Source organism: Prunus mume, linkage group LG4 (genome assembly GCF_029339155.1).
Source record: "Prunus mume cultivar Tortuosa linkage group LG4, ASM2933915v1, whole genome shotgun sequence".
Taxonomy (NCBI): domain Eukaryota; kingdom Viridiplantae; phylum Streptophyta; class Magnoliopsida; order Rosales; family Rosaceae; genus Prunus; species Prunus mume.
In genome coordinates this window covers 17,976,259-17,997,375 of record NC_142701.1, presented here as the reverse complement: position 1 = coordinate 17,997,375, position 21,117 = coordinate 17,976,259, and the positions used below count along the sequence as shown (strand labels likewise).

Genomic DNA, 21,117 nt, shown 5'->3' with positions numbered 1-21,117 from the left:
ATATGAAAATAGAGAGGGATAGTATAAAGTATATGGCGTCCGCATGATAGTAAAGTCCGGATATCCGCATAAAAAATTTCTGTATATATATATATATATATATATAGTCTCTTTCTATTGAGGGGCACTTTTTAGGGTCTCCTATGATTTTTTTTTTTTTTTTAACGATCCAAACCATATATTTTTAGTGTCTACATTCATAGATCATCCTTGTAAAAAATTAAACAAATCGGAAACCGTTTCGATATCCAATTATGTCCTACAAAATCAATGAACACATTACTTCAAGAAAGTACTAAAATTTCAATAATTCAATTGAGTGGTCAAATGATATCAGATTCAAGTAAATTTATTTTTATTTTTTATTTTTATTTTTTATTTTTAATTTTTTGTAGAGATCATCTTTGAATGAGTATCTACAAAATAGACGGTTTGGATTAGTGAAATACAATACAAATGGGCTCTACAAAAATGTTCCTCAAATAAACTTATTTGAGAAATCCCTTAACTGAGTTTAATTTCAGATATCGCATATATATAACATGCAGCTTATATAGCTAGTTAATAACCAGGCCATGGAGAGAGATGTTCACTCTGAAACAAACGAAATACTAGCTATCTAAAAAGGACATGGACTGAGATTATTAATCAACCAAACAAATCACCTCTAATTAACCAGAGCTTCATTTGGGGCAAGCAGTACACATGATGTTATAAATCAGACAAGCAATAAGATATCTGAAATTAATGCTTTCAATGTTATATATCACAGGAGACTTCATAGACTGATCCACATACTTATTACACCATTCTAAATCCAGTATAGATACACCCGGAGAAACCCTAATATATATGTAACCCTAAAAACCGGGTCACCCAATAATAATAACTATTTTTTATTAATAATGGACATCTATTGGCACATAACATCTCATGTCATATGAGACTAACTCTACATATTTCCTTCTCCTCATCCTCATCCTCCTCCTCTCTCGTTTCTATCTCCTCCGTAAGAGTCTGATCTATTCCATGGAGAAGAAAAATACAACCCAGGATTTTGACCAAGAGACCCTCCTCCATGACCCGTATTACTATTAGTCCTAGTCCTCCCGGACTGGGATGCAATTGGAATTTCAAGATTGTTGCAGCTGCTTGCTGCATAGCGGATGAGATCAGCATTTGTGGCGTCCAGCTCCTTCTGGAGGCGAATGACTTGCCTTTGGAGGACTGAGATGGCTCCTACGCATCCGTACACCGGATCCTTCATCCGGGCCTCCGCTTCGTAGGCCAAAGAGTTGACTGCATCCTCTCTCTGATGGGGGAGCACCTCATTCAGAAGCTTGCTTACATTGCTGGCACCAAATATCTTGTGGACATTTGCAAACTTTTGTGGTTCCTCAGGTGGGAAATAGGGAGCAAATATGCAATCCGGCATGCATTTTCTCCTCAAGAATTTGCACGCGGCGCAAGGAGAATTCGTATAACTAGAACTAGATGAAGCCATCCTCCAGTGGACCAGTTGTGCTGCAGAAAATTATTAAGAAAATTAATTCCAATATTCAAATTGAAAGTTAAATACCAGTGAGCCCTCACCAAAGCCATAAATTACATATTCTCTTGACATAATTTAATGTCTTTAATGTCTTCTTTTGAATAAGAAAAAAGATCAAAATAAGATTGATGAAGTTCCTGATTAAACTGAGATCAATGATCATAATGCTGAATTAGCTGGTTAACTAAGAAAAGGGCTTTCGTATTCACTTTTGGAGGTATAGCTAGTACTTCTAATTAGGGTAGCCGACATAGAGTTGCTAGTTGCATGCTTTCTTGTTAAATTTCAAATTTCTTTACTTTTTTGCCAGACAATCAGCAGTCTTTCTTGAATTTGAACGCTACTGCAGGTTTTGAATTTATATCCATCCAAAGATCCTATAAATATAAGTTTTAGATTTCAAAAATTCCAAATGAGGGAAAACGGAAGAGAAGGCAAGAAAATCAAAGTACCTAGAATTTCCTGGTTTTATATATAGTCTCTTGAATTTGTTCCCAAAAAAGAAAAAGAAAAAAAAAGTAACAGTACTTCCTCCCTAATTTCTTTGCTCTCTCTCTCTCTCCCTCTCTCTCACACACACACACACACAAATTAATCTGAACCTGGACTTACTGCAAATAGTTAACTCCTTTCTTATATGTATATGAATCAAGTGCAGAGCCTGCTGATCGATGCAATTATATATATATATCCATTTTATTACTGTGGGGTGCAGTTCATTTTCTAATTCCACAACCCAATGTCCTGGATCAAACCCTTCAACCTAATTAAAGTCAAGCGCAACGGCTTCCCACCACAAAAATTAGGCATTCAAATACAATCAATTATAGAAATAACAAAGAGGTCTGCTTACTTACCCTGCTTCTCTCTCTGATTTCGGTTTTCTGATCATCAGATGCAAAAAGAATAGATTAATATTTAATCAATTACCTTTTTCTCCGTTGTGTGAAAAAAACTCTTTCAAGATCTCTTCTGTGATTGTACCATGAAGTTGCAGGGCTTTTACTGCTGGAGATGTGAAAGTTCAAAGAAGATCTAAACCCTAGCTAGCTATATATAGTTCTTGCAGGGACAGGAAAAAGGGAGAGAGAGAGCTTCACTGCAACCACAGTGACAAAAAAGTTTATAAAGGAATTGATGATGAGTGAGAAGTGAGAAGTGAGAAGGAGGCAAAGAGCATTTTCAGTGGGGGGGGAGAAGAAATGGAAAGCAAAAAGACAAGCGTAATAAATCATATGGGCTACCAAGGAAAAAAAAGGATGAGTATGACTCTGCCTTTATAATAATATCAATCACTATTCAGCAACAATTGCCAGATTAATCACTGCTTAGCTTGTTCCCATGTCCTATCAAATGCTGCAAATGTCTAAGCTAATACCATGTTTTCTCCTTTATACTAAACCGATCTAATAATATTAAACATTTTTAATTACAAAATGATTATATGGAACCCTTGATTAATAATGTATGTTAGAGTTTAAGTTTGTTATCGAAACCGGAAATGCGCATTTCATACATCGCTAGTGTGCTTTCTTGTTGAAGATCATCAGAAAGTACTTTAATTAGATCACTATATTGATGTTCATGCACCAAAATTAGTATATATTTAAACATAATTCAGAGACAGATGTTTACTAGTATATGTTTATCTTCCCCTAATCTAATGGAATATTGCATAGAATGAGACGATTGATTGTCTCTGTGCTGTGCTGTACTGTAGGTCATCATCGAATGCTTCAGTGCTTAAGGGGTTCAAAAATTCGTGTAAAAGTAAATGCGACAGGAAATAGCTATCGATATGTAAAAGCACTTAGTACTGTTACTAGTACTGTTTACTTGTATTATTGAATTCAGTCATGCATATGCGTAAGTTTTTCAATATGTGCTGACAATGGCCTGAAACAATAAGGATCAAAACAAAAAAATTAAATGTTGTCGGGTCTGTCATCTCATTTGAATTAGAAACGTACTCTCAGTTTTAATTTCCTGCTCGCTAGTTGACAAAGGCCATAACGTTGATGGATGCGTATGGCAGCAAGCAATGATGCATATACATTTGACTCTAGGTATAATCCAAATCTAAGACATTGTATCGAGTAATGCGTGTAACTATACAAAATTGATCAATTTATCTTCCGCTATCGTATTTTTAATAATTTCACTTAAAATGCCATTATATTCATAAAACGAATATAGGTAAGATCCAAGTTCGTTCATAACCAACATTAAAGTGGCATGGCATTCTTGCAACTATACTAAAAAGTGCCCTAGCTAGCTAGCTAGCTATAATCTAACTTTGATATCTTGCCGAAAGGCCTAAAAGGTGAATAAGATAACCCTACTTATATATTGAAGAATCAATGAGATGTTTGGCCCCTACTCTCTCTCCCTTGCAAGTTTGGTTGGTGGGCCCTCCAACAGTAGAGAGTCACCACTCACCAAAAACTAGTTAAGAAAAATAATACCCGCTATGCATTGTATGTACATATTCATTGCTTTCCCTTTTGTTGATCAACACAGAATATATATATATATATATAGTTATTCTCTTAATTATAATTACAAGAAAAACATGTCGATTTTTTGATATATAATCAAAACTCCCATAATAAGTTATATAATTATTAGTACCTAATAAATACTAGTAATCATGAACTGATCATGATAACCCTTCTCTTTAGATTCTTTTCTTTATTAAGATAAATGAATTTAAAAAGTGTGTCAATCATATGCCATATTTGTATATATTGCATTTGCATTATTAATCTCTTGTCGCCTTTGAAGGAAAGCTTGGTGTGCCAAATTAATTTTGCAATGCATCCATCGACAATAATGAGAGTATTTTTGCTCATCATCATTTTCACTCATGGTGTATTCTCATCATTATTCTCAATTTTTGAAACGTGTGCATATGCATAACCATGATTCTATAAATACAAAGTAAAAAATTAACTATGATTATGCCTATAAACACGTGTCAAATATTAAGAAAGATTGAGAGAATACACATTGAGTTAAAGTTATGAGAAAAATATTGTCCGATAATAATTGCTGGTTAAAGAAAGTAATAATATATAAATTAGCCAATGACCACCCACCCTTTTTCTTATTTTATTACTATTTTATGCCGTACTAAAACTATCTCAAGCTAGTGGATGTCGAGCTACATACATGGCCCTGGTGGCTTATAATCAACCCATAAACCATAATGTCCCCATTGATTCCATCCACCAAGAGGAGCTTTCTTTGCGGCATGCCTGAGAGAATATATATAATTCTCTTTACGCGTTGTGGGTTGGTTGGATATTGCGAAATAAAAGAGGAATTAAAAATACTAGATTATCTTTTGGAACATGATGATCATAGATTAGGTTTAGGTACTTCAACGATTGTAGTCCTAATGATTAGAGAGTCAATTATTTGGTTGATGGAGGACATGCCCTTTATCTTCAGACTTGTTCACATGCACGCTCGTACTAGAATATAATGCATTTTGAACATATCTAATTTGATAATTCTGCTTCTTCCCTTCAACTTCTGCATACTCCACTTTCATGATGATCCGTGTATAAAGTTCTTTACACGTAATTCAATTTTCAAGTTTAATTATGAACTTAATTCAAGTTAGGCTTATGTTTTAATTATGTCCTTTTAGGTGACCCACGCATCTAGTGCATATAAGAAGAATTATGAACAACGACAAACTCTAGGCTTAGTTTTATTATTAGACATTTCCAAGAGAATTTCGTCGGTATAGACCTTTTGAGGTGAATTCTTTCGTTAGAATAAACATTTCCCGACGATGGTTTGGTCGGGATAGACATTTCCTGGCAATCTATCCTCAGGATCAAACCTTCCGGCGAAATTTTCTCTTGCCCAAATTTTTGTTGTTGTTGTGAGTTGCAGATGCATGTAAATGTTTAACAAGTGGCTCTGCTATATAATGTATACATAGACTACTCTTGGCTGCTTGCTTGTTGCAGAAAAATATATTTTCTCCCATATGCAGCTTGAATTTTATAGTTAAGATGAGGAAGGTTTTTTATTTATTTAATTTTTTGTTATTTTTAAACAAAGTGAAGATAATTGTGATACTCGATTGTAATATTCTCGTGATATCTAATAAATATTCAGACGTACAAGTCTGAAAAAGGACATTCGTTGGCCAACCATGGCTAACTGCAGTTTACAATTCCTCAATGTTCTTTTATTATGGAAAGATAATTAAATGAGGAAGAATGATTTAAAACAGATATCTTTATTATTTTTCTTCCAAAGTTGTTAGAATAAAGTAGAGCCATCTTAAAATTCATTATTGATTTTGTATTGTATATATATCTATATATATAAAGTAAAAGGCAGAAAATTATAAAACATTCAAAATACCATAAAAAATTATTAGTTAATGCAAATATTAAGAATTAAAATTATTAATTAAATGATGGATAATATGATAAACTCAAATTTTTTCATATTTTAAAAAATTAAAATTAAAAGAAAAATAAAATAATAAATCATATTTTTATGAACTCAATTATTCATTATATTTTTTAATTCTAAAATAAATTTAAAAAATTAAAAAACCTCTCAGACGTGGAAGTGCATGCAGAGAGACTAGTGTTCATAAATGATTTTTTTTTTTCTTTTGAAAGAGTAAATAAATTTATTTATTTTTGGAACAAAAAATTAAAATGACTACATTTTTTAATTGGTAACTGTGAGCACTGCAGGAACCTAACAGCGTCAAACTCAAGTGGAAGGTTGCCTCAGATTTGAAGCAAGAAGATGAACAACAACCTGAGCTAAAATAAAAAAATAAAAAAAATATTGAAGCAAACTTTGAGCAATTAAGCATCCCCAAATGGCTGGCTTAGAGGAATTAAGAAAAAAGCTCACGCCTTTGTTCGATGCCGAAAAGGGCTTCTCCACGGGCTCAACCTTGGACTTGGACCCTTGCGATTCTTACACGGTAAGTTTCTTTTTGCTTTTGCCGCAATCTGCGTAATTGGATTTTGAATGTTTGAATTTCTCTCCTGGAAATGGAATTGATTCTTGGTTTCGCTGAAGCTATCGGACAGTGGAACGGTCAACTTGCTGAGCAGATCGTACGGTGTGTACAACATCAATGAGCTCGGATTGCAGAAATGCACGACCTTGGCGGTGGACGACAGCAGCGAAAAGACGTACCGGTGTGGTTCGCATGAGATGAGGATATTTGGGGCAATTGGCAGTGGCGCCAGCAGCGTTGTACAGAGAGCTATCCACATTCCCACTCATCGGATTTTAGCGCTCAAGAAGATCAATATTTTCGAAAAGGTATACTTTTTCAGATAAATTATCATTATGTTTGGTTCTTCACAAGTAAAAATGGGTAGTTTGATTTTCCCTGCATCTATCTGCATGTGGGTGAGTGGTGACCAGTCCCTAAATTCAAAATTTGGTACCTTTATGCTAGTTTCTATTGACCCAAATGCAAATGGGGCAAAAAAAGACTAGCGAATTTTGAGTGTGAAAATTGAAGCAGACTTTATATTAATTACATAATAGGAGAAAAGGCAACAGCTGCTTACTGAGATACGGACGCTATGTGAAGCACCTTGCTACCAAGGTCTTGTAGAATTTCATGGTGCATTTTATACGCCGGATTCTGGTCAAATAAGCATTGCTTTGGAGTATATGGATGGAGGATCATTGGCGGATATCTTAAGATTGCGGAAAAGAATACCAGAACCTCTACTTTCTTCTATGTTTCAAAAGCTTCTGCATGTGAGCATATCCACACTCAGTTTCAGCTTGATTTGATCAGAATATGGCTTATAGTGATGTTATTTAAGCTTCTTTTTTTTCTTAATGTTTTCACTATGGAAGGGGCTGAGCTACTTGCATGGAGTTAGGCATCTAGTCCACCGAGACATAAAGCCTGCCAATTTGCTTGTAAATCTCAAGGGCGAGCCAAAAATAACAGATTTTGGTATAAGTGCTGGCTTAGAGAATTCAATGGCAATGGTTGGTGATACTCGCTGCATCTTTGTGCTTTTGTTTTATTATCATGATCAATCACTACTTTCTTTAGTTCATTCATTTGCACTAGTGGTGGTGTACTTCTGTGTTACATTTGGGGCATAGAGTTAAGTTTGGTATTTTGGTTTTAACAAGTCTCACAATGCGATTACCAGTGTGCGACATTTGTTGGGACAGTTACATACATGTCGCCTGAGAGAATTCGAAATGAGAATTATTCTTATCCAGCTGATATTTGGAGCCTTGGTCTTGCTCTCTTTGAGTGTGGTACCGGAGAATTCCCATATACAGCTAATGAAGGACCTGTCAATCTTATGTTGCAGGTAACATGCCTATACCTGTCCCTTAATTGATGTTGCCTTGCATTTTATTCTTCTAAGGTTTGTAGGATATGTTCTCAAGCGCAACTGAGGAGAGGTTCTGAAAAAAAAGATACTCGAACTGTTGGACATACATAATTACTGCATTCATATGCTTTCCAGTGCCTACATGCCATTGCCAGCCTTTGTTTTGCAACTAAACATTTTAGGTTTTATGGTAGATCTTGGATGATCCATCACCTACGCCTCCAAAACACAAATTTTCACCAGAGTTTTGCTCGTTTATTGAAGCCTGTTTGCAAAAGGATGCAGATGCTAGGCCAACAGCAGAGCAGGTGATTAAAGCCGCTGTATACAATCTGGAACATAATAGTTTGACATCAACATTGTTTAACTAGTATTCTTCTAGTGCAGCTACTTTCACACCCCTTCATTACAAAGTATGAGGATTCCCAAGTGGACTTAGCAGTGTTTGTCCGAAGCGTATTTGATCCAACACAAAGGATGAAGGACTTGGCAGATGTGAGTACTAAACACTTGCATTATCTTCTTACCGTCAAAAGGTGTGCTAACAAACCACATAAATTGTCAAGTCTGAATATAATATCAACAGTTTGTCCAATATACTTTGGTCTCAGTTACTAATATAAAGTTCACGGTATTCAATTTATATGCAGAGTCCACAGTGTACGATTTATTTATAATGGCTTGGAACTTACATCATGCTTGTGATCTACTGATTTTGATCTCACTTATTTTTTTTCTGACCAGATGCTTACAATACATTATTACCTACTTTTTGATGGACCTGATGAGCTCTGGCAACATACAAGGACCTTATACAGTGAAGATTCAGTTTTCAGGTACAGAAATTTAAAACACCAGCCCTTCCCGGTCAACGCCAACCAGCAGCTTCATGTTTCTAATATAAACTTTTATGCTTTTTAGTTTCTCAGGAAAGCAACTAGTTGGCCCAAATGATATCTTTGCAAGTCTGTCAAGTATACGAAGAACATTAGCTGGTGACTGGCCTCCTGAAAGACTTGTGCATGTTGTGGAAAAGCTTCAGTGCCGTGCTCATGGTCAGGATGGTGTAGCAATTAGGGTATCCGGATCATTCATTGTCGGGAATCAGTTCCTTATATGTGGAGACGGTGTACAGGTAGAGGGCTTGCCAAGCATTAAAGATCTTTCCATTGATATTTCGAGTAAGCGAATGGGTACATTCCAGGAGCAGTTCATCATGGAGCCAAGCAATATAATAGGGTGCTACTCCATATCTAAACAAGAACTTTACATTATGCAGTAAAAAGTGGAGAATCCTATTTCACTGCCGGAATAAGAATGTATTAGTATGTGATGTCAAACGTAAAACAAATGTACAGCCAAAAGTTTTCATGGGCAAATTTGCGATGCATCATTACCATCTTTGTAATCAAATGTCCATAAAATTTATAGTTTTCAAATGCACGCCAAGAAGAGAACCATTTTTTTAAAATTATAAATCTTTCCCGATGGATTTGGAATCATACTATTTGCTCATGAGTTTACGTTCTACATGAGTAGTGTGATAGCCACACCGTACCGAACAAACCAAATCACAAGCCCTAGGCCCCAATTGCATGTACCTTCCAGTAAATCACTCTCAAACAGATCTTTTTAAATAATGGCCCTCAGCCATTTTAATTCAATAGTTTCTGGGCAGTCTTTCTTACCTCACATGAAAAAATTCCCGCATTTTGACCCAAAAAATAAAAAATTCCCACATAGGACCAAATTGCTTGGTATGTACACAAAACAGATAACACATGTCACATAACATCAATAAAGCAATGTAATATATTCCCTTCTTTTTCTTAGGCGGGGTGGACAAAAATTAGATGTTATATTTCCATCGCGTAAAATCCTTTTGCATGCGGCTTTACATTCCAAATATAAACCTGCATCAAATCAAACAAACAAAATCAACCCTGCAACTAAGAATGCCATGTCAAGGAAACAAAGGGTATGAGAAAAATTTGAGAATACTTACTATGAAACATTCTGAAAAGGGGGTTGAATGCATCCACTTCTGAAACGGTAGGCTCAGAGGCACTATCGGCACTTTGTACAGTAAACCCAACAAAAAGAAAAAGACAGGCTACAAGTTTAAAGTCGGTACTCCAAAGTAATCTCGGATTGTTTTCCTTTTTAGAGAGGAAGGAGGGTTCAGAACAGAAGAAGGGCTCTTCAACGCAGCATCTGGGGTCTTTTCAAAGGTTTCAATAAAGTCAGAATCTGCCATAGATTGTTTCTTCTGAAATTGGGGAGTACTGATTTTCGGCATTTTAATTGGTTTTCTTGAACTAGATTCATCCAATCCATCGTCTGACGGACACAAATTTCCAGAGTCCTTTGACGTATGAATTGATTCATTCATTAGAAGCTTTCTACATTCTGCACCTGGGATTGCCATGACTCTCCTCCGGATGACAGATGGTGAGTTTGTGCTTGGGCCGTAACTATTCTGAGAGTTCCAAATGCGAACTGTAAAATCATCCGAAGAAGTTGCCATCTTCCCAACCTCAAAATGGGACCTATTAAAATTTGGAAACTGTTTAATCATTTGTCATGAAATATTTAAAATCGGCAGCATTAGGTTAGAAGAAAAAAAATTACCAATCCACTGCTGTAACTTCTCCGTCATGGCTTTTCAATATTACAGGATCTTCTTGAGGCTTGTTTACCTGGGTTGAGATTGCCAACAAGGTCAGTATCTAATCAAGACCGATATCAATAGCTCCCGAAAGAACAAATCTTACCTGCCAAATATAGGCATTTCCATCGCTGGAACCACTGAGCATGTGAGCAGCATCAGGGCTAAGAACTGACTGCAATTACATAATTGAAACCAAGATTTGTAAATCGGAAGGAAATCAGTTGGGATGACAAACTGAGTTAGTGCACTTTTAAACAGCAAAGCTTACCTTTACAAAAAAAGATTCAATCTTACATCCACTGAAAGATTGCACAGGACCCTTTTGTAGCTGAAGTACATTATACAAATATATTCTGAAGAAAACATAGGAAAAATAAAGTGTGATCAGTTGAATGTTTGATAGTCTTTACAGTATTAGTGTATCATATATTTAGTGCATGGTAACTGTCTAAGACTCCACAACAATACTGGGTTATTAAGCTAGGAACTACTAATCTGAAGGTTGCATGGTACAGGGTTATCTGCTGAAATCCAAGGCTGCAATTTCCAGGTAATGTTCCTTCGAGTAGCCAATTCAGTTTACAACAGAAAATATGCAAATCAGAGTAAACAATACCTGTTGTCCATACATGAGGCTGAAATAAACACTCCGTTTAAATCTTGGGATAAGCTAGTTATACCATGTAATCTTCTTTCCTGAAATGAAGAGGATTGCTAGCTGTCAAGACATCATCAATATGCTACTTTACCACAAAGGGAAAAAAAAAACATGCATGCACACCCAATATGACTAGATCTCCAGCTATTGCTGTCCACCCCATATCATCAAGGTGGACATCAAGGCTCAGGTCATCTTTATAGCTCAATATAATCTTCATGGGTTAATGTAGATGCGACGCTTAACCTGTGACAAATTAGCACCATATCATAGACTTCCAGACTAACCTTCTCAGTAGACTCTAGGTGAGGGGATGTCTGTGTGACGACATTTTTCAAACTTCTAGTATCCCAAAACTTGACAATGCTGAAATGAAGCATAAGATCAAATCAAACAATAACCTCATATCACTTGGTATGACATAACGCCTGAGTAAGAAATTTAGGATTCAATTCGGCCATTTCACTGCCACTGTTCCATATATACCTGTCCACAGCTCCAGCAGTAGCAATGGAAACCTCGTCTTTAAGATAAAGAACTGATGTGATGCTCATGGAAGCAGCCTGAAAAAGCTAAATCTGAGTAAAGAGTACGTAACAAATTTAATAAGACCTATTATCAGAAACAAACCTTTCCGCGCCTTACACGCTTTGCCCGTGGAAAAAGATGAGCCCCTTTAACCACAGCAGTTGAGCTGCATGAAAATATTATAAATTTATTTTGGAAAACAGAAAACAAACTTATCCCGATTCTTGAAAATGAAAATAGCTTTACATTAAATAATCTACCATATTGCAATCTCCCCGTGAATATTTTTGGAGCTTGAATTACATCTCATATCCCAAAGAGCAAAGGAGCCATCTCTCGAACCAGAGACAATAATCTCTGTCAGATAAGAAGAATCAGTGGTTTAAATTAGTTGTATTTCTCATTAGTTATTTCACAAATATAGCATAAGAGAAAATGAGTACAAAAACCCACAACAGATGAAAATCTAAACCTACCAGGATTAGTTGGATGAGGACAGAGAGATTTCACACTTCCTGTGTGCCCCATCAGTATTGCAGTACATTTCTTTTCCTGAACATCCCATACCTTGATCTGGAGGAAGAGAAAAAGGCCAAGGAAAACACAATGAATAAGGAACTGAACTAGCTGTGATATGAAGGACAATTATGTAAATATAACCTTCCTTATACCAAATTTCATAGCTTTATTTACAGAGTTATCTGTTACTTAAAAGTTATAGCACATTGTAGTAAGAGCTTATTCCTAATAAATTCAATCCAATTTTCTAAAATCCTCTAAGGAAGATGAAAACATTGCTATGATCACAAAACCTAGACAGTATCCAGGCAGGACTAGAACTTAATAACTTACAGTTTGATCACCAGAAGCTGTCATAATTTGAGTATCATCCTGCAAAACCACATGTATTGCAAAAACACATTAGCACTAAAAAAATATGAAAAATTTAAATTTGATGCAAAAACATACAACAATCTTCAATTTGATTCTCCCACTTATCTGCTATGCTTTCATAACAATGTCAATGGCATAAACACAGGACCCCATCGTTTAACCCTTTTTACTTGATCAAAACCGAAAGTACTTTAAAAACAGTTGCTCTTTCGATTAGTTCCAGATTAGCAGTGAGATAAGTTCCCAATTTTTAATTGTGCATTGAAAGTGCCCTGTTCGGCTTGTAATAGGGAATACATATAAATTCTACTCCACAGTAATTTTTCCTTCCCCATCTGACCACTCAAATAACTTTTGTGTATAGCAGAATTGAAAATTTTTACACTTGAAGAATACTGGACTAATAATTCCACATTAAACAAGAGAGGGAAAAGATGTCGTTAATACCTTAATCCAACAGACGTCAAACACAGCATTTTGATGTGCAACCCAATCACACACCTTAGTTTTATCTGAAGACCAATAACCCAAAGATTTATTTACTTAAAATACAACAAAAACAATAGCAATCAACGATCTATGGTGGTGACTGATTTGATTTCCAAGTAACCAACCTGCATTTTCTTGGAAAGATGCTGATGCAGAGAACTTGCGACGTGTATCGAACAAGCTCAGGTACCCATCTTCGTCTGACATTGCGACAATGTCAGAGTTTTTACACGTCTGCACAAAAAGAAAAATAAAAATAAAAATAAAGAAAAATGCGATTCACGAATCGGAAAGGCTCCATCAGCAGATTGTGTACCTTGCCAAACGAAATCGCCATTGGAGGGCCGTTGTGTTCAGCAGCAATGGCCCCAATTTCATAGAAATCTGATGCCAGGCCATTGATGTACGGTCGCTTTGGAGCTGGAAAAACACAGCATATGATAATCATAAGATACCCAAACAGATTGATTATATCAGACCGCAAAAAAGAGATTATGAACTGTAAATTTATAGAGCGAACCTCTGAATCCATGTAGCTCTCTGGATCTGATGTCTTGGAAGAACGATTGGGGCTTTGAGATCTCCATCGGAATTTTTTTGCCGAACGTTGAACGTAGCAGAGCACAGAGCTGCCAAAGAGGGAACTGGCAACTGGGAGGAAACAAAATAAATCAAGAATAAGGGCTTCTCTCTCTCTTTTTTTTTCATTTTCTTTATTTGTTTTTCGGGCAATGGCGCGAGTGAAGTTTGGCGGGAAATTGAATTTGATGTTTAATTCCTGAAAGTTTGGCGGACACCAGATGGCGCGAAGAGGGTTCCGATGTTTGCCCTGTTTTTTAATCTCCCTTCCCCAACCTTTATGTTTTTAAAAAAAAAAATCTTTTTCTTTTCGGTAGGATTAGGGTTTAGTGCTAATTACTACTTTTTGGCAGAATTACTGCTAATTACATCTTGGAACAAAAAAAAGACTACATTTAGTTTTTTCTTTTTATTACCAAAAAGAGTACATTTGGTTAACTTATGTAAATTTGCATCTTCAACTGATATGTTAAATTGTCACATGGACATAAAATGACAAAAATTGAAAGTTAAAATTGCTCCAACCGAGTAGTCAAATTCTTCATAGATTTGAAGGCTGGAAGATATATGTAAAAAATAACATATGAAAAAGCTTGAATGTCAAATATTTTTTTAGTCATAAACCCATTATCATTCACTTTCTTTTAAAACTTTATGCATCATATGAGCTCCATTTGTTTTTTTTATAAATATAATAAAATAATATGATATTTTGCATTTTTTGTGGAGTTACATATTTTTCAAATTGTCAAATTGCCATATAAACCATCAATTTCAAAATTAACATTTTGCATTTGAAATCTCTTTTGGAGATGTTCTTATAATACCTTCAAAATGGATGTTTTTGAATTATCACATGGGTCTTAACTAACCATAATGAGGTTATAAGCATACATCAATATATCAGTAAACATAATGTATACATTTTTTGTTTGCTTTTTAGTCTAAGTGCTCGTTTGTCATTGCTTATTTAGGGTAATAAGTTATTTAAAAAAAAATTGGAAAGCACATCCCGTTTGATAAACTATGAAAAAATCACTTATTGTTAAAAATTGTTGTGGAGAAAGCTATAAGGGAAAGCAACTAATGAAGTGCTTTCATTTTCTGATTATGTATGAATAAATTTCGAAGAAGCGCTGAGTTTAATGATTATGCGAGAATCATTTTTTTGATTATGCAAGAATTAGTACCAACAACAATCTTAACAAAAAATTTATCAAACGTCAAACTGCTTTCTCTCACAACAATTATTTTTACAACACAACAATGCCAAACTGGCCCTAAGTATGTGGAGACTTCTTTTTTAACGGGACAATTCTTTCCTTTTTAATATATCAATATTATACGATGACAAAGAAAATAGGTATTGTGTTGACACAAGCTAGGATGCTAATACTAAATTACTAATGTTGGCTTACCAAGTTACCACGAGTAAGTCCAAATTACTTCACATTTTAGATTTGTATGGATACCCAAAGTTTACAAAATAAAGTGTTTACAAACGCAAAAAGTAGATTTTATGATACATATTATCTAGTTTTAACTTTGTGTGGTAGTAGTGGTAATTCATGGGTCAATTGTAGATTGAGAATTATTCGATTTATCTAACTTTTAAGGTGGAGAAATTGTAAACCATAAATTTTCACTTAGGTTAAACTTAGGTTAACTTAGGTTAAACTTTTCAACTCTAACAATTGTACCTTTATATTTTTGGCTTGCAATTTAATGGTATGCTTTTATGAAAATGTTATAAGTGTGTAAATAATAACAACCATACATACAAATTCTACCTCCAATAAGTAAACTTCAAGTTTTTTGATGGAAACATTCTCAATATTCCATTCCAACCATTGAATTAGAGGAACGATAATGTAAAAATTAGGTTAGTTTGTTAAACCCCTATGTCAAGAATGAGTTTAGGATTCATAAAATTAAATTTTTCCTTAATGTGTTATGCATTGTTTTAGTGGCGGAGCTACTCCTAGGCCAAGAGTGGCCTTGGCCCCCATTTTTTTGATATTTATTCTATATTATATAATGTAATATATAAAACTTACTAATAGACAATTTGTAATTTAAATTAATGGCCCCTTTGAAAATAATATATACTCATGTTTTCTATTTCGGCCCCCCAAATTTTACAATTATAGCTCCGTCCCTGCATTGTTTCACGTTTATTTGGCAATTAACATCATTTTATATTTTTCATACTGAAATGTACAACTGATAAATTGGAAAAAAGATGAAGAAAATATCATACCCAATTAATTATTGGGCAGTGGGACATGCTTGCTTGTTGGAAAAAGAAAAAACCTAGCTCTCTATCTATCCATAATTCACATTGTACCATTTATAATTTTATATACACAAACTCCCCCTATAAACAAAGCATAAGGTTACAAACGACATTTTCTGTGTACACTCCACCACCCTCTCAAATTGGACCGTCTGTTCCGTAGTACGTTCTTATTAGTTTTGGGCCTGGCCCAAACCAGACATTTCTTACATAATTGGGCTCAAGCCCATGTACGGCACACAAACCCGCACCCGAACCATCTGACCAACGTCCGGTTTCACTCTTAAGTCCCTTAACCTAAACTTATACATAACATTACATCTTCTTCAGCCTCCTCGCGCTTCTTTCTCCCTGTGTCAGTCTCAGCATCACCGCAGCCATGGTTAAGCATAAGCATTACAGGCCTCCTGTGAGTTCTATTTCACCTTCCCGTATTGGATAAATTAAGCTGTATCAATATTCAAATCAAACTTTGCAGTATATAATTTAAACATTTTCTAACACTTTTCCTTATTTTTATTTCGTATTTGCAGGGAAAGAAAAAGGAAGGAAATGCAGCGAGGTACATCACTAGGTCACAAGCCGTCAAGCAACTTCAAGTCAGTCTACCCCTCTTCAGGTACACATTAAAGTTGCAATTTCTATATTTTCACATGATTTTATATAACTTGTGTGTACATATTTATACAACTTCTGTTTACATATTTGTTAGGGTTTATGTATTCTGGTTAGTTCGAGCTTTATTATAATGTTAACCAGCTGCTGGTTGAATTATCTTAGACTATTTCATTCGGAAAGAAAAAGGAGTTTTGTTATGTATTGATTTTTTTATTGTTCTTGTGGAAATTTTAGGAAACTGTGTATTTTAAAGGGTGTTTTTCCTCGGGAGCCGAAGAAAAAGGTGAAAGGAAATCACCATACCTATTATCACTTGAAGGATGTTTCATTCATTCAACACGAACCATTGCTTGAGCGTTTGAGAGAGATCAGGGCATATGAAAGAAAAGTAAAGAAAGCAGATGCGAAGAAGAACCGGGATCGTGCAAATCTTCTCAGACAAAGGAGACCCACTTACAGATTAGATAAAATTATTTTGCAGAGGTTTGCTAACTTTTTCTTGTTGCCAAAAAGTTAGTTGCATGTCTCTGATGGTATGCTGAGCTTCTGACAATTGTTTTTTGGTATGTTTGATTTTGCAGGTATCCAAATTTCATTGATGCACTTAGAGATTTGGATGACTGTCTCACCATGGTTCACCTCTTTGCAGCATTACCTGCTATAGAGGAAAGAATTGAAGTGAAACGCATACATAACTGTCGAAGGTAGATACCTGAATTATGCCAAAAATGAAAAAAATGAAAAGAAGAATGGCGTTTTGAACTGTGAAATGATGTTTGGATAGTTCCAAGTGTTAATCATTTCGTGATCTTTGTGTTTCTTTATTGCTAGGCTGAGTCATGAATGGCAAGCTTATATATCTCGGACTCATAAATTGCGCAAAGTCTTTGTATCTGTCAAGGGCATATATTATCAGGTGTGGTTACATACTGTACACTGCTTATTTTAATCTTTATACTGTGCATTTTGTGTTATATGTTTGCATTGTTTGTCCATGCAGGCCGAGGTTAAGGGGCAAAAAGTCACATGGTTGACCCCTCACCCCTTGCAGCAAGTTTTGACTGAGGATATTGACTTCAACATCATGCTAAACTTTTTGGAATTTTATGAGGTTATATATTTTACATTGAATTTCAGTTTATTCCTTATCAATGCATGTACTGTAAAAGATGTTTTGATAGTTGAATATATTTACTTTTCTTATTCTTCCAATGAACCAATTACATGAAATAAAGTTTTTCTCCACCTTTGGTGCAGGCTCTTCTTGCATTTGTGAATTGTCATTTATATCGTTCCATAAATGTGAAGTATCCACCCATTCTTGATCCTCGATTAGAAGCTTTAGCAGCTGGTATGCAATTTTACTACTTTCTTGAGATAAGCTGCATCTTAGCTTGTGTTTTGGAGATTTTAGCATTGTTGAGTTGGATTGTATGCTTGTGTATATCTGTTAATGGAGCATCAGTATGATTTAGTTTTCTCAACTTTGCAGATCTTTATGCACTATCAAGATACTTTGATGCCAACTCTCAGTCCGCTGTGTTGGATCCTCAAGCTTCAAGTTTGTCTGGATCAGGGAATGTTGAGAGCCAGCAGATTGGGGATTCAGTTAGTGAGTCTGAATTAAGGCTTGCCCAACTTCAGCATCAACTCCCTTCTAATGAACCTGGTGCATTAATGCACCTTGTTAAAGATGTTGCTGGCGAGGAAGAAGAGGATGATGATACAAGAGAGTGTAAGAAACTCTTCAAGGATATGAAATTTTTCTTGAACCGTGAGGTGAGTCTTAGAAGTTTTAAATTGGAACTTAGAAGAGATCTTATTGACAAAAAATTAATTTCCTACCAATAAATAGGTCTGATGGGTGAGGCCTTAAAGGTGTTTTAATATAAAAGAATATAATAACGCAATTAATTTTTCTAATAATAATCAAAGTGCAACTCCATCATGATTAATATGAAAATCTTTTGTAATTTGGTTTCTTTTAGTTGATTGGCAATAGAAATTGTGCTTATGTTTCTTGTAATTTTTTTTTTTCTATGTTCAGGTTTACAGAGAGTCGTTGCTTTTTGTTATTCCTGCTTTTGGTGGCACTGTTTCTTGGGAAGGTGATGGGGCTCCATTTGAGGAAAATGATGAGAGCATTACCCACCAGGTATGCTGTTACTTCTATATGGCGGAGTCGTCGACTGATCTTTGGTACCCCACCTCCCACAAAAGAAAAGCATTGATCTGTATTACAGGGCTGACAAGAGTGCTTGTTTATTTTGTAGATTGTTGACAGGCCAATGCATGGTCGTCAGATTCTTGCCAGGGAATATGTTCAACCACAATGGGTTTATGATTGTATAAATGCTCGGATCATTTTACCAACTGGGGGTTATTTGGCGGGAAGGTAATATTATGAGACACGATGAATTAACTAATAAGTCTCATTGGCTACGTTCCTCAGCTTCCGGTTAATAGGTTACATGAACTGATAGACCTTGATTTACTCCTTACCTGTGTTTATCATTGCTCTATTTGATACTAGAAGTTTATGACTGGTAATGTTGTTAATTTGGTTGCTCTTTGAACAGGGATCCTCCCCCACACTTGTCACCATTTGTTGACAATGAGGCAGAAGGTTACGTACCTGACTATGCTGAGACCATTAACCAATGGAAGACTGCTGGCAGAAGTGAAGTCCTCCCCCTACCAGGTGTGGGAAAAGAAGATTTGGAAGATCCTCAGAATTTACTGGCTGAAGGTGTAATTGACCGAGCAAAAGCAAAAGAAGCTGTTGAGAAAAAGAAGAAGGTAAACAAGAGAATGTAGCATGATGCTTAGATGTGTGATATTTTTCTGCCATTTAATTTCATCATGTGCATAGAGACATCAAAACTACTTGCTTGATGCTAACTAAATTCTGATGCTGTACAGATGATGGCTCTTGAGAGGCAGTATCATGATGAATTGAATAAGGAGCTTCATGGCGTCCCACATTCATCATCTGTCTCGAATATAGATAATCATATCTCTGGCAAGGAGACCGAGGATAAGGAAGAATTTGATGATGATAGTGAATTGGCTAAATTGGTCTTGTCCGGTAAGCGGAGGGGTAAACTTGAAGCCGCGGAGGTAAATTTGTTGATGCCGTCATGCTATTTTCATGGATCTTATAAAAAACTTAAGAAATTACATGTACTATATATCAAATGCAATAATATTTTGTCCTGGATTTTTCTTTCATACAGAAAGGGATAAAACGAAAGAAGGACCATATTGATGTCATCAGGGAACGGAAGAGAAAACTTAAAGAATCTCAAAAATCAAAGGAAGGTTAAGATGCCTGAGAAAATTACCTTCTATGGTTTTGTTATTGAGTTGCTGTTTCGGAGCGAGACTTGGTAGTGTGGCCAAGGAAATTTTCTTGTTTGATTTCGTTATAGACTGCTGATGTCTGTAATATCTGGTAATGTTTGAACCTATTGGAGCATTTTCAATACAATCATTTATATTTATTGCCAACTTGCGTAAGTTTTTGCGAAGTTATTTGTTCGTCAGTCTTGAGTTTTTGAGGGCCAGGGCAAAAGTAAAGAATTAGGCCCATTCATATTGTATCACAATTTTATTTTATTTTCACTTGCATGCTAGATAATTAAAAATTAACATTTTCAAGTTAACTAAAAATTTATCATTGAAGATAAATAAATGATATCAATTCAAACTTTAATATAAAAGAATTAAAATCTAACTCAAAGGCTATTACTTTCAAGGGAGTTTCATTAAAACACCCAAAATAGAGGTTGAAATTATAAAAAAACACAAGCACTATTTAAACATATAAACACACCCAAAATTAATCATTACACATACTCAAAACCCATTTATAAACACATCCAAAAAGTTGACTTTGGGGTTGATTTTAAGTGTATTTCTATACTTAAATAGTGCTTGAGTTTTTTTATAAATACATGTCTAAGATTTATTTATAAATTTGTATACTTTCAATTCTAATGAAAAACTCCAAATCCTAAAAAGTAGAGTTTCACCTGTTCCAATGTTATATTAGGGGATCCGGATCCATATCAGAAACCCCCACGTTTGCATGGAAATTGAGACCCACAAGGACGTGGACTCCTCTTCGCTGCTTTTCCCTTTTTTTTTTTTTTTTGGGTTCTTATTAATGTATAAATGCATATATTCTATAAATATATGTATATTAAAAGGAAAAAAGGAAATGGCCCCCATGACAATTAGAAACAATATGAGAAGCATATAGTAATAATCATAATCACTTCACACCCTTTAAAATTTCATTTTTATCAATATTTAATTTACAAATTTATAAATAAACCCAATCTTAGACATGTATTTATAAAAAAAAATCTAAACACTATTTAAACATAGAAACACACCCAAAATCAACCCAAAGTCAACAATTGTATATTTTTTGGGTGTGTTTATAAATGGGTTTTGAGT

At 35.1% G+C, this 21,117-nt stretch overlaps 4 protein-coding genes across 6 annotated transcripts; 2 read left to right on the top strand and 2 right to left on the bottom strand.

Annotated features, from left to right (window-relative positions):
- Positions 1-711: 711 nt before the first annotated feature.
- Positions 712-2,625, bottom strand: LBD25 (LOB domain-containing protein 25). Of its 2 annotated transcripts, none has more exons than XM_008232329.3 (2): positions 2,483-2,625; positions 712-1,524 (listed from the first exon to the last, which is right to left on the bottom strand). In XM_008232329.3, exon 2 carries the CDS (start codon positions 1,502-1,504, stop codon positions 977-979), a length of 528 nt encoding a protein of 175 aa, XP_008230551.1. In that variant the 5' UTR covers positions 1,505-1,524; positions 2,483-2,625; the 3' UTR covers positions 712-976. The 2 variants fall into 2 exon arrangements, with proteins under 2 accessions (XP_008230551.1, XP_088906862.1); XM_089050736.1 differs by having other exon boundaries at positions 2,410-2,550.
- Positions 2,626-6,223: 3,598 nt separating this feature from the next.
- On the top strand, positions 6,224-9,359 carry MKK3 (mitogen-activated protein kinase kinase 3). 2 transcript variants are annotated; one of them, XM_008232327.3, is made up of 9 exons: positions 6,224-6,521; positions 6,620-6,868; positions 7,100-7,318; positions 7,421-7,558; positions 7,729-7,896; positions 8,115-8,228; positions 8,308-8,415; positions 8,665-8,756; positions 8,842-9,359. In XM_008232327.3, exons 1-9 carry the CDS (start codon positions 6,414-6,416, stop codon positions 9,200-9,202), a joined length of 1,557 nt encoding a protein of 518 aa, XP_008230549.2. In that variant the 5' UTR covers positions 6,224-6,413; the 3' UTR covers positions 9,203-9,359. The 2 variants fall into 2 exon arrangements, with proteins under 2 accessions (XP_008230549.2, XP_008230550.2); XM_008232328.3 differs by having other exon boundaries at positions 6,226-6,521; positions 8,308-8,456.
- A 162-nt stretch (positions 9,360-9,521) lies between these two features.
- On the bottom strand, positions 9,522-13,883 carry LOC103329806 (Transducin/WD40 repeat-like superfamily protein). The gene is made up of 16 exons (XM_008232326.2): positions 13,681-13,883; positions 13,477-13,580; positions 13,286-13,394; positions 13,119-13,183; positions 12,630-12,668; positions 12,254-12,350; positions 12,038-12,134; positions 11,880-11,943; positions 11,736-11,812; positions 11,537-11,615; positions 11,208-11,287; positions 10,860-10,944; positions 10,695-10,763; positions 10,552-10,619; positions 9,926-10,469; positions 9,522-9,833 (listed from the first exon to the last, which is right to left on the bottom strand). The coding sequence occupies exons 1-15, from the start codon at positions 13,745-13,747 to the stop codon at positions 10,034-10,036; spliced, it is 1,536 nt and encodes a 511-aa protein (XP_008230548.2). The 5' UTR covers positions 13,748-13,883; the 3' UTR covers positions 9,522-9,833; positions 9,926-10,033.
- Positions 13,884-16,304: 2,421 nt separating this feature from the next.
- Positions 16,305-20,163, top strand: LOC103329805 (pescadillo-like protein). The gene is made up of 13 exons (XM_008232325.2): positions 16,305-16,444; positions 16,569-16,654; positions 16,888-17,136; positions 17,235-17,357; positions 17,485-17,569; positions 17,654-17,764; positions 17,911-18,004; positions 18,146-18,432; positions 18,701-18,808; positions 18,927-19,048; positions 19,233-19,452; positions 19,576-19,773; positions 19,890-20,163. Exons 1-13 carry the CDS (start codon positions 16,415-16,417, stop codon positions 19,977-19,979), a joined length of 1,803 nt encoding a protein of 600 aa, XP_008230547.1. The 5' UTR covers positions 16,305-16,414; the 3' UTR covers positions 19,980-20,163.
- The last annotated feature ends 954 nt before the right edge of the window (positions 20,164-21,117 follow it).

Bases quoted from the DNA above. Each gene is read 5' to 3' on its own strand.
- LBD25 (XM_008232329.3), bottom strand. From the start codon at position 1,504: ATGGCTTCATCTAGTTCTAGTTATACGAATTCTCCTTGCGCCGCGTGC.
- MKK3 (XM_008232327.3), top strand. From the start codon at position 6,414: ATGGCTGGCTTAGAGGAATTAAGAAAAAAGCTCACGCCTTTGTTCGAT. The intron at 7,319-7,420 runs GTGAGCATATCC...TCACTATGGAAG, and splicing joins TGTTTCAAAAGCTTCTGCAT to GGGCTGAGCTACTTGCATGG. The intron at 7,897-8,114 runs GTAACATGCCTA...GTTTTATGGTAG, and splicing joins CTGTCAATCTTATGTTGCAG to ATCTTGGATGATCCATCACC.
- LOC103329806 (XM_008232326.2), bottom strand. From the start codon at position 13,747: ATGGAGATCTCAAAGCCCCAATCGTTCTTCCAAGACATCAGATCCAGA. The intron at 13,184-13,285 runs GTTGGTTACTTG...ATTGGTCTTCAG, and splicing joins ATCTTTCCAAGAAAATGCAG to ATAAAACTAAGGTGTGTGAT. The intron at 11,813-11,879 runs GTTTGTTTCTGA...TAGCTTTTTCAG, and splicing joins AGCGTGTAAGGCGCGGAAAG to GCTGCTTCCATGAGCATCAC.
- LOC103329805 (XM_008232325.2), top strand. From the start codon at position 16,415: ATGGTTAAGCATAAGCATTACAGGCCTCCT. The intron at 17,570-17,653 runs GTGTGGTTACAT...TTGTCCATGCAG, and splicing joins TCAAGGGCATATATTATCAG to GCCGAGGTTAAGGGGCAAAA. The intron at 19,049-19,232 runs GTAATATTATGA...CTCTTTGAACAG, and splicing joins GGGGGTTATTTGGCGGGAAG to GGATCCTCCCCCACACTTGT.